This window comes from Mesitornis unicolor, unplaced genomic scaffold (genome assembly GCF_000695765.1).
Source record: "Mesitornis unicolor isolate BGI_N332 unplaced genomic scaffold, ASM69576v1 scaffold40195, whole genome shotgun sequence".
In the NCBI taxonomy this organism is placed as follows: domain Eukaryota; kingdom Metazoa; phylum Chordata; class Aves; order Mesitornithiformes; family Mesitornithidae; genus Mesitornis; species Mesitornis unicolor.
Window position 1 is genome coordinate 722 of NW_010188237.1, and position 12,482 is coordinate 13,203.

The following is a 12,482-nucleotide window of genomic DNA, read 5'->3' on the forward strand; positions in this document are numbered from 1 at the left end:
CACCAAAACCACTCCTTTGAGCAAGCCAGGAAATACAAAATTGTGAGATTTATATATTTTCTTTAGAAAAAGCAAGTGATTTTTTTTTTATTAAATTGGAGAAAAAACCTCGGTGTTACAAGTGCCTTGAGCATTTGTGAGAACATAGATCTGATTCCCAGTAAGGTGTAAAATTCACGTTAAGGAAAGAATTGTGCTTAGGCAAGAGTGGAAGTAAATAAACAGCTATGGATAAGTAGAACTAACTGCCATTAACTAATTGCAGTAACCAGTATTACAACCAAAATTGTCTATTGCTGCAATTCTTAGTGGTGGTTTGAACAAATCTTTTGTAATGGGGAATCGGGTGCATTTTTTAATCTTCTGTAATGAGTCTGCCATTTTTGGGTTTAAGCTTTCAGTACTAGAACACTGAATGTATATGGTACAACTTAAAAACAGTTGGTAGTTGGTGGCTCCTCCCTTACAGAAGAACCAAGGGAGTACAACTTTTCTTTCATGGTCCTGGTGAAAAGTAGGTGTACTGCATGTGTGTAAACCAGTGCTTGCAATATGTCATTAGCACGTGCAGCCTGTATCTCTTCAAAAATTATGGTTGCGGCTTTTTTGAGGCTCCTAATCTGTAGTTGGTCGTAATTTCATTACAATTTATGTACTCTGGTATGTTACTGATTTTCCTTTGGTGCTTAGAGTATTCTTTCCTATGTGCATAATACCCAAAAGGTAATTAATATATGTTTTTGTTTTAATTCCAGAATGAAGATGACTGCATTATCAAATATAAAGCCAGCAGATTTTGTCCCTCGGAGAAACCAGCTGTTGAGTTGGAAAGAAAACCAAGCAATAATGATTTGAACAATCTGGGAGGCTCCTTAGCTACAGTTAGTGAAGTGAAAATTGATATTTTACCCTCTGAAAGGATGAAGTACGAAAGTGAAAAGCCTGGCAGTGAGCACATTCCAGAGAATAATAAAACAAAATCTATAAATGTTCCAGGGAATTCTAAAATCATATCCAGTAGCCCAGCAATTAAGGAAGATGGACTACAGCAAAAAGCAAAGCAAGCTTTTGAAGCTGAGAAAGTTGAGTGTAAGCAGTCTTCTGATGATGCTATAGAAGATGGTGACACTTTGAAACTCCTACAGTCTGTATCAAAAGACCGAAAGCAAACTGACCTGGTAATGCATTTATACTTACTTGAAGTAGACTTTGTAATAGATTTAACTAATGGCCAGCTCTTAACAGTCAGAGAGCTGCTGCACATGGTTTTCTGTCAAAGTAGGATGCTACTGATGGAATTACTGAGATGCTTAAGTAGTACTGAGATGTGTGAGTAATTGGGAGTCTTGGCTTCAGATTTGCAAAGGCACCGTGGTGAAGTAGTTTTAGCCTTGCATCTAGATGATGGAAATATTTTTTTACAGGCAACAACAATCTTTTCCAGCTGAGAAAAGAGATGGTAAGAATAGTTTGAGAACTTCTTTGTTCTGTGTTCTAAATAGGCCTGACTACTCTTGAGTTGGGCCTGATTTGGATCAGGAGCTAATAGGTGGCTAATTATTTTTTCACTGCATTTTGATCTAGAATGATATTTCACACACACTTTTCTAATGAGAAATCATTATCTACTGTAGATCTTGAATTCTACTGAAAAGCTGCTAGCACCGTTTGTTCCTGTTGTAATTCAAGTAAGTGTCCTTCTTTGAAGGTTTAGTAGCTTAAAAACGCTGGTACTTTTTCCAGCTGTCTCTCAAGTAGGAGTTTATTGTGGTTGTAACTGTGGTGTGTGAAAGTAAATGCAGTCCAAATAGTTGTGTCCTGTGTTGATTTAAACAAAAAGGTGTAAATCTGGAAATGGCACGTCTACACTTTAAAGAATACTTTTACTCATTAGGATGATGTCTGTCGTGGAACTGTGGGAGATGCTCAAGAAGAAATTGCTTTGAACTTGAAGCCTCATAGTCCTGGCAGTGAACTCTCTCTCCCACGGCAGCGACGGCGGAAGAAAAGAGAACTCGCAGAAATCTCTTCAGAGAAGGTGCAGATACTGAAACAATTTTTCTCTTTCCTTTGACTCCTGCATTTTTTTACTTTTTAAAAACTAGACCTGCTTTTTTAAAAAGGATGTTTTAGGGTTTTTTTTATGCTGTTCTTGTTTCACGTGTATCTGCATAACTTCATTGGTAACAAAATGCAGAACTCTCAAGATATCCTTTGGAAGCAGCCAGGGTAAATCTTTAAAAATCTCAATAACTCTCTCAAGTGTGAGGTGGCTATGCCAGATGGGCACAAGGAAACACAGTGAACTGTGGGCTTTGCCTTTGCTGTGCTACAGTATTTCCTAACGATTTCCATCAGGGCTTCTCACTGTGACTACAAAATAGATAGCAATACTTTTCCTGACTCTTGTGGGTAAGGCCACTTGTAGTGGGTAGTAGATTAGTAGTATTTTAGAACAGACAGATGTAACGGCTGCCCCTGAGCTTATGAGTGCAATCCTAGGAAGAAAATCTTGGCCCTTACCATGTGTACATAACAGAGGGCTCTTGTCAATGCTTCCGCACTAAACAGGGAGATTTCTTTGGAGAAAGGCACTGGCTATACAAGGGTAGAGAAGAGGGTGATTGTTTTTCAGTATGCTATCCTATTTTTCTTCTTGGATTTTGGTTTTTGAGAGTAGGGACAGTTGTTGCAAAAGTATTGCCAGAAAAATAGCCTGGCAGGAGGAAAAAAAGATGTAGAGATGGGGAGAAGGGAAGTGGACGCAAGCAGAGGTGTGGAGAGGGAGGGGTGAAGTTGGGAGATGTGAGGAGGTTATAGTAGGATCCCAAACCTCTGGCATCCAGCCTTACCATGCAAGAATGTCTTCTAGATTGAAAAGTACTTTAACTTTTTATTAAAAGGTATAAATGCTTGCTCCCTTCTCTTTCAAGCTCAGAGCAGCTGCTCCTCGGCCTTTGCCTTTTCCTTCTGATGTGAATACAAAGACAGGGCAGTGCGCTGCTGAAGTCTCCGAATCTGTAAATAGCACCAAAACCAGTCAAGTTGCCATTTCAAGGGTTAGTACTGAATACTGCACCAGCTTATTTTTGTGTCTCGCTCCTTCTGAGCAGTTTATTGTCTGAGTGTATGCAGTGAGTAATGTACAGTAGCTTCCTGCCTAGTCAAAGACCTGTCAAGCATCTGGTCAGTGTGGGATGAGAAGTTGCCTTGCTGAACCAGGGAGGTGAGAAGCTCCCTTTCTAGAATGTGAATTGGTCTCATTGACTAAGACTGTTTTGTAGTAAATAATGAAGCATTTGTTAGACGTTCATAAGATCTACTGTAGCAGCTCTCTCTTCCATGTCAGTTGAAAAAGTTTTTTTGCTTTAGATAACAAAAGCCACTTGTGATGATTGCTAATTAATATCCAATTAACTTCTTTTGAAGGACCGGCCCTTGTCAGCAAGAGAACGAAGGAGGCTGAAACAGTCTCGGGAGGAGATGTTTCCCTCTGGTAATTTTTATGATTGCATGTTAGCATTCTATGTATAAGTAGGTTGGTAACTTCTTGGTGAAGAAATTATAACTTGCTGTCTCTTCTTCACTGACATCTTCAGAAAGATGCACTAAGGGTCTAGTTCTGTATTAAATAGAAATCTCCGTTAACATGTCTGTACTTTTCTGCTGCTCATTCAGTTATGTTGAATTGTTTAGTGGTGACAACTTGTCTTTGAGATGTACACGAAGCGCAGAATGTACACCTTTCAGATAGAAGCTTCAGTGTTTTCTCTTAGCAGAATACCTACCTGCCTGTTTTCTGCCAGGTGATAGACTTTTTCTTGCATGAGCATGAAACGAATTCAAAATACATGCAGCTAAGTTGTAAATATTGTAAAAATGTCATCCTTCCAGTGATTCCAGCAAGACGAACATCAAATAGTGCAGTACTTGAAGCAAAATCACATATGGAAAATCATGTTAAAGTTGCTCAGTCCTCATCAGATCCCAGTATTTCTCAGGTAAACTGGGGACATCTGCTTTTGGAATACTTAAATGGAGGCACGATTTGGGAAGAAAATTATATTTTAAAAAACCTCTGTGTTGAAGGAACTCTCAGTCAATAAGAGTGCACAGTTCTCTGTAAATACTGCTTTGTAAGTGCTGAGGTAGAGTACAGATCTCTAATCCCCCTTTCTGTTTAGCTAGATCAGTTTGAAATTCCAGGCTCACTGTGCATTTGCACTCCACTTGTCAGTTGAAAACTGGAGATCTCTTACTGGTTGTTACGGGCTTTCTAAATGGCAGTGTTTATTTTGTTTTGGAAGGGAAAAAACTTATCCTGAACTGTGGTTTAGTTACAGATCAATAGACTGCTTTAAGTTTCTGTTAACTACAAACTGCCTTTAGCCTGGTGCCTATTTTGCACCAAACCAAACCTAACTTTGGTTTGATAGTGGTGTTTGAACATTTTTTTCTATTTTTTTTAATCCGTAGTCATGTTAAGTGCTGCCAATAAGGTTGCTAGGTGAAAAGTGAATAGTTTCTATCAACATTCTCCTCCTTGTTTAATTAGACAGTCTTTTTTAATACCTTAAACATACATTTGAAAATCTTCTGCAACATCAAGGGATTAATACCAATAAATGCAGAAGAGTAACACTGAAGAAATTCTAGTCTGAAATTTTGAAGTGTAGGTTCTATTTTCCTCTATTGTCCAGCACTTGCATGGAAAGTGTTTTGCATGTTTTACCTACATGTTTGTGCTTATAATTGGTATCTAAATGGAAAAACTTCATCTGAATTCACAAACTGGGATTGCATACGGTTAGCATGCACTAGTTGTGTGTGCATATGCTGGTGATGTTTTTCCAGATTAGGCTGTGCACTGAGCACAGGACTGTAGAGACACAAGTGGTTAAAATCTCTCTGTATTTTAGGGAATGCTGGGAACATGCTGAACTGATATAAAAATGGATTTAAATATTATTTTAAAATGTGTATTAGAGACCAATAAGAACTGAGATGTGCATTATTTAATTAATTATTTATTTTTAATAGAGGCACTTGGTGAAGCATTTACAGTGGTTAAAACTGCACGACAGAGATGTAATGCCAGTCAAATAAGCATTTCATCACAGAATCACAGAATGTCAGGAGTTGGAAGGGACCTCGAAAGCTCATCCAGTCCAACCCCTGCCAGAGCAGGATCACCCAGACCAGGTCACACAGGAACACGGCCAGGCGGGTTTTGAATGTCTGCAGAGAAGGAGACTCCACAACCTCTCTGGGCAGCCTGGGCCATGCTCTGTCTTACAGTAAAAAAGTTTTTCCTTATGTTCAGATCGAACCTCCTGTGCTCCAGCTTGCACCCATTGCCCCTTGTCCTGGCATTGGACATCACAGAGCAGAGCCTGGCTCCTTCCTCCTGACATTCGCCCTTTACAAATTTATAACCATGAATGAGGTCACCCCTCAGTCTCCTCTGCTCCAAGCTAAAGAGCCCCAGCTCCCTCAGCCGCTCCTCAGAAGGGAGATGCTCCACTCCCTCCATCATCTTTGTGGCTCTGCTGGACTCTTTCAAGCAGTTCCTGTCCTTGAACTGAGGGGCCCAGAACTGGACACAATATTCCAGATGTGGTCTGACCAGGGCAGAGCAGAGGGGCAGGAGAACCTCTCTGCCCTACAACCACCCCTTCTGATACACCCCAGGATGGCATTGGCCTTCTTGGCTCAAGGGCACATTGCTGGCTCATGGTCATCCTGCTGGCCACCAACACCCCAGGTCCTTTTCTGCCTGGCAGCTTTCATGTGTATTAGCTTGTTTTTTAAACTAAAGCTTATACCTTTAAAATATTACTAAGCTGAATCTGTAAAAATATACTTGCTGAAAATGTTTTTTTCCATGAAAGAAAAGTAATTCATGCCACATTGATAAACTGCTGTCGGCTATTAGAATTTTTGTCATTTATTCCTTCTTCACTTAGAGAAAGGAAGAATCCCATTGCCTCTCTGATGATGAGTTAAGTTCTTCCACAAGCTCTGCAGATAAATCTGATGGAGATTCTAAGGAAAAGTAAGTATTTAGTTTAATACTGTGCAATTGTTTTCACTGCTATGTTGGACCTTGACTTGGAGTGAGGGGGGAAATATGGCGGGAATTGTTTCGTAATTCATCTCTACATCGTGATTGAAGAAGTGTGTAACGCATAAAGAGAATGAACTCCATTTAATTGTTGTTTCTCTGTGACTGTGAACTTTCCACACTGAACTTTTTGGGACATGTGATTGTGTACCTTTGTTTTTTGTCATCTGTAGCTTTCCAGGAAAGCAGTCGTCCAGCATCAGAGGACATTCACTGTCAGGTTGCATTAAAAGTATGAATTCAAAGGTGTCAGTATGCTTCCTTTTCCCTTTGAATGAAGTTGAATTTATTTGTGATGTTGTCAGTGTAAGCAATTATTAACAAAATAGGATTTGTTGCATTACCACAGGTGCAGCTACAGAGGTAGCAGTAGCTGATAGGATTGTGAGTTGTTGCTAGGTGAACGGGCTCTGAACCTTCGTTAGGTGAGATACTGTTAATGCTGCTACTGATGAAACTGCACCACAAGAAGTAATTTAACATGGAACACTTGGCAGAACCTCACTAAACTTACTGAAAGTCCTTGGAATGCAAGATGGAAGTTGCATCATGAATGGTGACTGAATCTTACCTTATTTCTCCTCTTCTAGAAAAAGCAATATGAATGAAATGAATGACTTGGTGCAGCTAATGACATGGACACTGAAAATGGACTCAAAGGAAAACTCTGAATATTGTGTAACCTCGACTCCAGCCCCAGAGTTTAAATTTCATAGAAAATATCGAGACACATTGATTTTGCATGGAAAATCACCTGATGAGCCAGAGGAATTAAAATTTGAAGATATTTCTTCAGGTCTGTTTCTCTGTTACTGCTTTAAATGAATGGTTGTCAACTGCTTTTGCTTTGTCAACCACAGAAATCCTGCTAGTGGACAGCAGAAGACAATCTGCTCTTATTTCTTCCCAATTCTCAACAATCCTCATAGAAGTAAACATCTTCCTTGATAATTTCCTGTGCAAAACTGCTCTGGTTGTGGTTCACTTGCCAGTGAAAGGAAAGTGTGGTTGGTGAGTGTAATAATGAAGAGAGAAAGCTGGTCTGCAGTACGATTTTTCCCCATGTGTTTTAGAAGCTTCCAAAATAAACAGTTGAAGATGTGTATTTTGAAGTAAGATTTTTAAGCTGTTCAAATGATTTGATAGCTGTAAAGCTTTGTGAATTATGGATAAAGCTGAAATTATACACAAAGCATTGACTGCAGTGGAGGTTTGTACGAGTATAAAAGCTCATCCTCACTGCAGAGTTTGGGCAAGCTTATTTTTCCTACGGATATAGGTGCAAGAATTGAATCACTTCTTATATTTGAGGTCTGGTTTAGACTGAAGTATGTATGTGTGTTCCAAAAAGCAAGAAAAAATTTTATTTGCTGTGACTGCACTCACTATGCAACAAGAGAAAAAGCTGAGGAGAGGTTTTTGAAGTCTCAGACCTTCTTTTGTTTATTGTTTTAAATAAGGATTCTACTTGTAACTAATCTGGTGCTAGGCAAAGCAATGGGAAACCACTGGATTTTACTCCGGTAAGTTGATTCTGCATAGCTACAGTAAAATACATTGAAAGAGTTTGTCTCTAAACACGTATGGCGGTATGTTGAAGGTACCAGTTTCAGTTGTTTTTTTCCTTTTCCTGTCCATTTTTTCCCCACTGTAAGTAGTGCATAGTGAGATCCTCCAGCTACTTACTTACTACCATTTGGGATGACAAGGCTACTGCATTTCAAAGTTGAAACTTATTTTAGTTAGCTCAGATACTTTATTTTCAGAAGTTGATTCTTTGTGTGAAAGGAGTGGTGATTTTGGTGACTAAACGAGCAAGCTAGTGGTCTCAGTTTAGTTCCTAACGGAGGCCTCCCCTTCTAAGACTACTCTCTCCTGTTGGCAGCTTCAGCTGAGGAGCAAAAGATTCAAAGGCCGTTGAGGCAAATGGGCAGATGGCAGACATTATGCCATTGGTGTTTTGCAGTGATTAAACTCTTTTTAGATTTGCTGTAAGTACAAGTGATTGAATTATTAAAATATCTGGGGGGTGGTATAGTACCAGAGAATAGTACTTTTCATTCAAATAGTATTTGTAACGTAGTATACAGGAAACCACCCGAAACGAAGTTTACAGGGACCCAATTGTGCAAACTGCGTCTGCATTGACTTGGTACTGTCCAGTGTCTTAAAAGTTGGCATCTGAGTGCGTCTGATTCACCGTTTGTTGATCGTTCCAGCAAACTAGTTCAGATACAGTTGTTTCGTGCAAATGGTCAGCTGTTTTTTTTAACAGATATGTTACCAGTTCCTGAGAAGATTAGGAGAATGGTTGAAATCCTCAGATCTGATGTGGTGCGAGGACTGGGAGTGAAGCTTCTTGAGAAGGTGTACAGCATCATGGAAGAAGGCGATGAAGTGAAAAGAGAGGTGAATGTCTTTCATATTAACATTGTTTAATTTCGTTATAAACCTCGAAAAATGAGCAGGGTCTTTTACTTCCCTCCCCACCCCATTACTTTTTTGATATTGATATAGTAGTGCAAATCTTGCTTCCAGAAAGTATTTGTTACTGGCAGGCAAGGGCTAAGTATATTGTCACTTTCAATCTTTAGAAGTTTGATTCTGAATGTGGACTGTGTTCAACCACAAAGTCTTCAGAAAGTGTAGGAGCTTTAGAATTGTACCATGGTCTCTGAGTCTGTGGCAGATGCAAGGGACACGAATAATTTTGGTATTTCTTCAACAGCAGTTTTTTTTGAACCATAATTTTTTGCCTTTGTATTACTGTGTCCAAAGTGAGAAACAGTGTAATGTCCATTCCTATTAGAGGTGAGTGAGCAAATACCTCCAGGTCATTTGATTCAAAACTTAGTTACAAATAAAATACTGCATGGGTAAGTATAACCTGTGAAAATCTGACGGATATTTTAAATTGGTGGGATTTGGAACTCTTGCCGTCAGACAGCAAAGACTTGTCCATTTTAGTTCCCTCCCATGTGTGTTGTCAAACTTCACATGCTGCTTTCAGTTGAGCGCTGTGGTGGTTTTTTGTTAAGATATTGGTACTTGCTGCTTTTTGCAATGTCCATGAATTTTGTGGGGGTTTTTGTGTTCTAAATAGCTGCAGCTGCGGGAGCACATGGGAGACAAGTACACAAGTTACAGTGTGAAGGCACGCCATCTGAAATTTCTTGAAGAACATGGCAAGTTCTGACCCAAACACTTTCCCTGAGACAAAAGGACTGGTTTATAATTCGATAGATTGGATCAGCTTACAAAGCACATTTATCCATTGAGCCCTGCTGGAACAAGGAGGTGAACTCGCAAAAAACGTTATGGTTTGTAGCAGTGTATTTCATGTTAAAATGTGAAGCAATCTATCACTTTCTTAGAAGAGGAACTGTTTAGTTTTTATTCTCTTAATGAAACTTTAAAAAGTTGCTTTTTATAGATGCAGCAAGGGACAGAGTAGCAAGTTTACCAAGGGAGTGTAAACAAATGTTTTGATTTGAATTTGTCATAACAAGAGAGTTTTTTGTATGGTCATGTACAAAATATGGTAACAAAATCTATGCCAAGGCTATGGTGTGATAGAGGTTCTAAGCTATTACATCAAATAGTTGTGAAGATTTAGCAGGTAGAAACAATTACTAGTTTTTATAGCACCAAAAGCTGTCTAGGTAACTGCCAAGTTAAAGTGCTAAGGAGGGTGGCTGTACTGCTCTTAAGCAGAGCCTTTGCTTTTGTGTTGTATTGCTAAGGCAGTCACTAAGGTGGTGAAAGTATTTGGTAACTGGATAAAATAAGTCTAAACATGTTTGAAAGGAACACAGCCATGGTTACCATGGTCCCAGCTGGAGAAATCTTTGTCTTGCAAATACTGATTCCTTTTAGGAGTGAAAGTACCCAAGACCAGGGTCACGTAGAGAAACAGGCGTCTTAGCTTTTCCCTTTCAGTGCATCTAGATTGTGTTACTACACGCCCTCAGGCACTGTTATGTACCATCACTGCACAAAAAGCACGTGTTCTTCTTAAAGGGTAAAGAAATCAAAAGGGAATTGAATTTGTAAAATAAAATTTTAAATGCACAACCTGTGTTGTTAGAAATATTTTGGTAGAAGTCCGGCTGTGTATTATCTGTCAGGCTATGGCAGCAGCTTAACTAACCTGGATTTGATCACCTGTGTTCCTTTTCACTAAAATGCTTGAGATGAGACCTCCAGTAGCCTTCTAAAGTTAATCCTCCTGCACCTGCCTTCCCACTGACTTCACTGAAACTCCAGCCAAAACTTGGAGAGCCTTCATGCTCTCTGCCGATCTTGATGTACTTATGGTAGTATACAAAGTAGAAACAAGAAAACAAACACTAAGCCAAGAAGTATCTCCCAGTGGAAATGCATTTAACAAAATTTAACAAAGTAACAGCACAAAGAAGCACATTTTTTTAGCTTTTGGTGTGTCTCTTTGGCTTTCTGTCTGCTGGCTTCTTTTCTTCTGTTCCCAACTCTTGGACAGGTAGCCACTTCAGAGGACTGCGGCGGTACATAGGCCACGGAGGGAGCGTTAGCTTAGAGAAAAGAACATGTAAATCAAGATGCTAGACAAGTGTTTTGTACAGCTTGTTAGGGAAATCTCATTCCCTAGCTATTGTACCTACTAGTCATAAAGTTCATACAATTTAATACTGTAAAGATTATATATATATATATATAGTTTACATTGTACACTGCATAGTAACACTTAAGTAAGCATTGCTAACAAACCTCAGCTCATTGCAAGGAACACAACAGCACCCACCCTGAAATAAAAAACCTTGGACTACTGAGGTATTGCCAGCATCCCAGCCCCTCTAACAGCTCTGTGAAACCCTCTCATTATCTGGGACCAAGCACAGGGATGTTTAGATCAACAAAGCAGCACACAGATGACGATACCAGCAATACACATGTGTGAAGTAGTGACTGGTCAAATCAGGTCGTATCTGAATGGTTGAAAGGTACAAGAACCACGTGTAAAACCACATGCGGTGTGCCCCAGTTGGAAGGGGATGGCTTACGTGGGTAACAGGGAGTTACTCCTGTCATGCTCTACTTTGTGTCTTAGCCTGTCTCCTCGGTCAGCATGGGCCAGCTGCAGAACTTCTGTGACAAGCTACTATACTTCACAGAAAGCCTCACTGTCCTTTCTGTTATCAATGCTATTACCTAGACTTAAAAGTAACATTTAATAGAAATAAAAACCTAATTCAAAAGTAGTATTAAATTGCAGTGTTCTCTAAGATCTTACTAGCAGTTGAGAAGATGCACTTACTGGCTTATAAAGCACTTTGTACAGATCAGAGAAAGTACAGATGTGAGTTAATAACCTGAATTACATAGCAAACATCAGTCTGTGCTGACAACCCCTTCATTTAACGGTTACTTCACATTAAATAGTGCATGTATTTTCTGGTTTGGGGAAAAACGATTCTTACCAAACATGATAAAGCAAACCCAGCCATAACTATGTAGACAGTCCAGCCAAACTGTTCAGTGATGTATCCATAGATGAAACCAATTATCTGGGAAAAAACAAAAATCAAACTTGCAACAAACAAAAACATTTCCCAGCCACAACTCATGCATCTTTCTAACCTTGGTTTCAAAATGGTAGGCCAATAATGAAATTAAAAGATTGAAAGGAGAAAAGTCTTAAGCCATGACAGCCCCTCTGATTTTGTCTAAAGCTTTTAGTGACCCAGTTAAGCCAAACAATCAGAAAACTTGCTTGTAAGATCAGAAAACAAAGTCCTTCAGCTATCACCCATAGTTCTGTTATACTTACTGCAGAGACAAGAATGATTCCTTGAAAAATCTGTTCTGCTAACTTCTGGCCCTTGTAGTCCTGTGGGAAAAAGTATTTTTGTCAGTTACCCAACACACAAACTTGCCGGTCACCCTCTTGCAGGTTAGAGCCTGGAGTCAGCCTGAGCACAGGTTCTCAGCCTTTTTGTTCAACTTTCAAACCAGACTGGAATTATTTTTCGTGCAGTGTCTGGATTTCAAGAATTAAGCTCTTAATTTATTTAACACTTCCACTACAGTCTTGCCCACGTTATCTAAAAAAAACAACAAAAAAACCCCAAAAAGCAAGCACTGGCTGGAGAGGATAATCGATGAAAACTCTGCCTCCTGGTTGTGAGGAGCACAGACCGAAGCATACACCGCGGCTGCTGCACAGCTGGCGTTACTCGCGTTTTACAGCGCCCTGCAGCTCGACTTAGACCACAACATCGAAACGGTACCGCTCCGCAGCCCCACCCACGTCGCCAACAGCGGCCCGCGGCCGAGGGCTCGGTTGCACGGCCGGGCCTGCCGCGGCGCTGCCCTACCATCT

At 39.9% G+C, this 12,482-nt stretch overlaps 2 protein-coding genes across 2 annotated transcripts in view; one reads left to right on the forward strand and one right to left on the reverse strand.

The window, feature by feature from the left end:
• LOC104541592 (serine/threonine-protein kinase Nek4-like) overlaps window positions 1-9,320 on the forward strand; it is a gene marked incomplete at its 5' end in the record, with an annotated part of 9,444 nt that extends 124 nt beyond the window's left edge. The window contains 11 exons of the mRNA XM_010185693.1: window positions 1-42; window positions 756-1,178; window positions 1,635-1,688; window positions 1,895-2,038; window positions 2,934-3,059; window positions 3,430-3,496; window positions 3,895-4,001; window positions 5,967-6,055; window positions 6,715-6,920; window positions 8,400-8,533; window positions 9,228-9,320. The exon at window positions 1-42 is cut by the window's left edge and continues 124 nt beyond it. Of these exons, the coding sequence (XP_010183995.1) occupies window positions 1-42; window positions 756-1,178; window positions 1,635-1,688; window positions 1,895-2,038; window positions 2,934-3,059; window positions 3,430-3,496; window positions 3,895-4,001; window positions 5,967-6,055; window positions 6,715-6,920; window positions 8,400-8,533; window positions 9,228-9,320 (1,485 nt within the window). The remainder of the gene's footprint in view (window positions 43-755; window positions 1,179-1,634; window positions 1,689-1,894; window positions 2,039-2,933; window positions 3,060-3,429; window positions 3,497-3,894; window positions 4,002-5,966; window positions 6,056-6,714; window positions 6,921-8,399; window positions 8,534-9,227) is intronic.
• A 1,231-nt stretch (window positions 9,321-10,551) lies between these two features.
• SPCS1 (signal peptidase complex subunit 1 homolog (S. cerevisiae)) lies at window positions 10,552-11,990 on the reverse strand (the record flags this gene model as incomplete). The annotated part of the gene is made up of 3 exons (XM_010185695.1): window positions 10,552-10,674; window positions 11,581-11,667; window positions 11,931-11,990. Coding segments are annotated over 3 exons (270 nt in total), but the record flags the coding sequence as incomplete, so codon positions are not given.
• Between the last annotated feature and the right edge of the window lie 492 nt (window positions 11,991-12,482).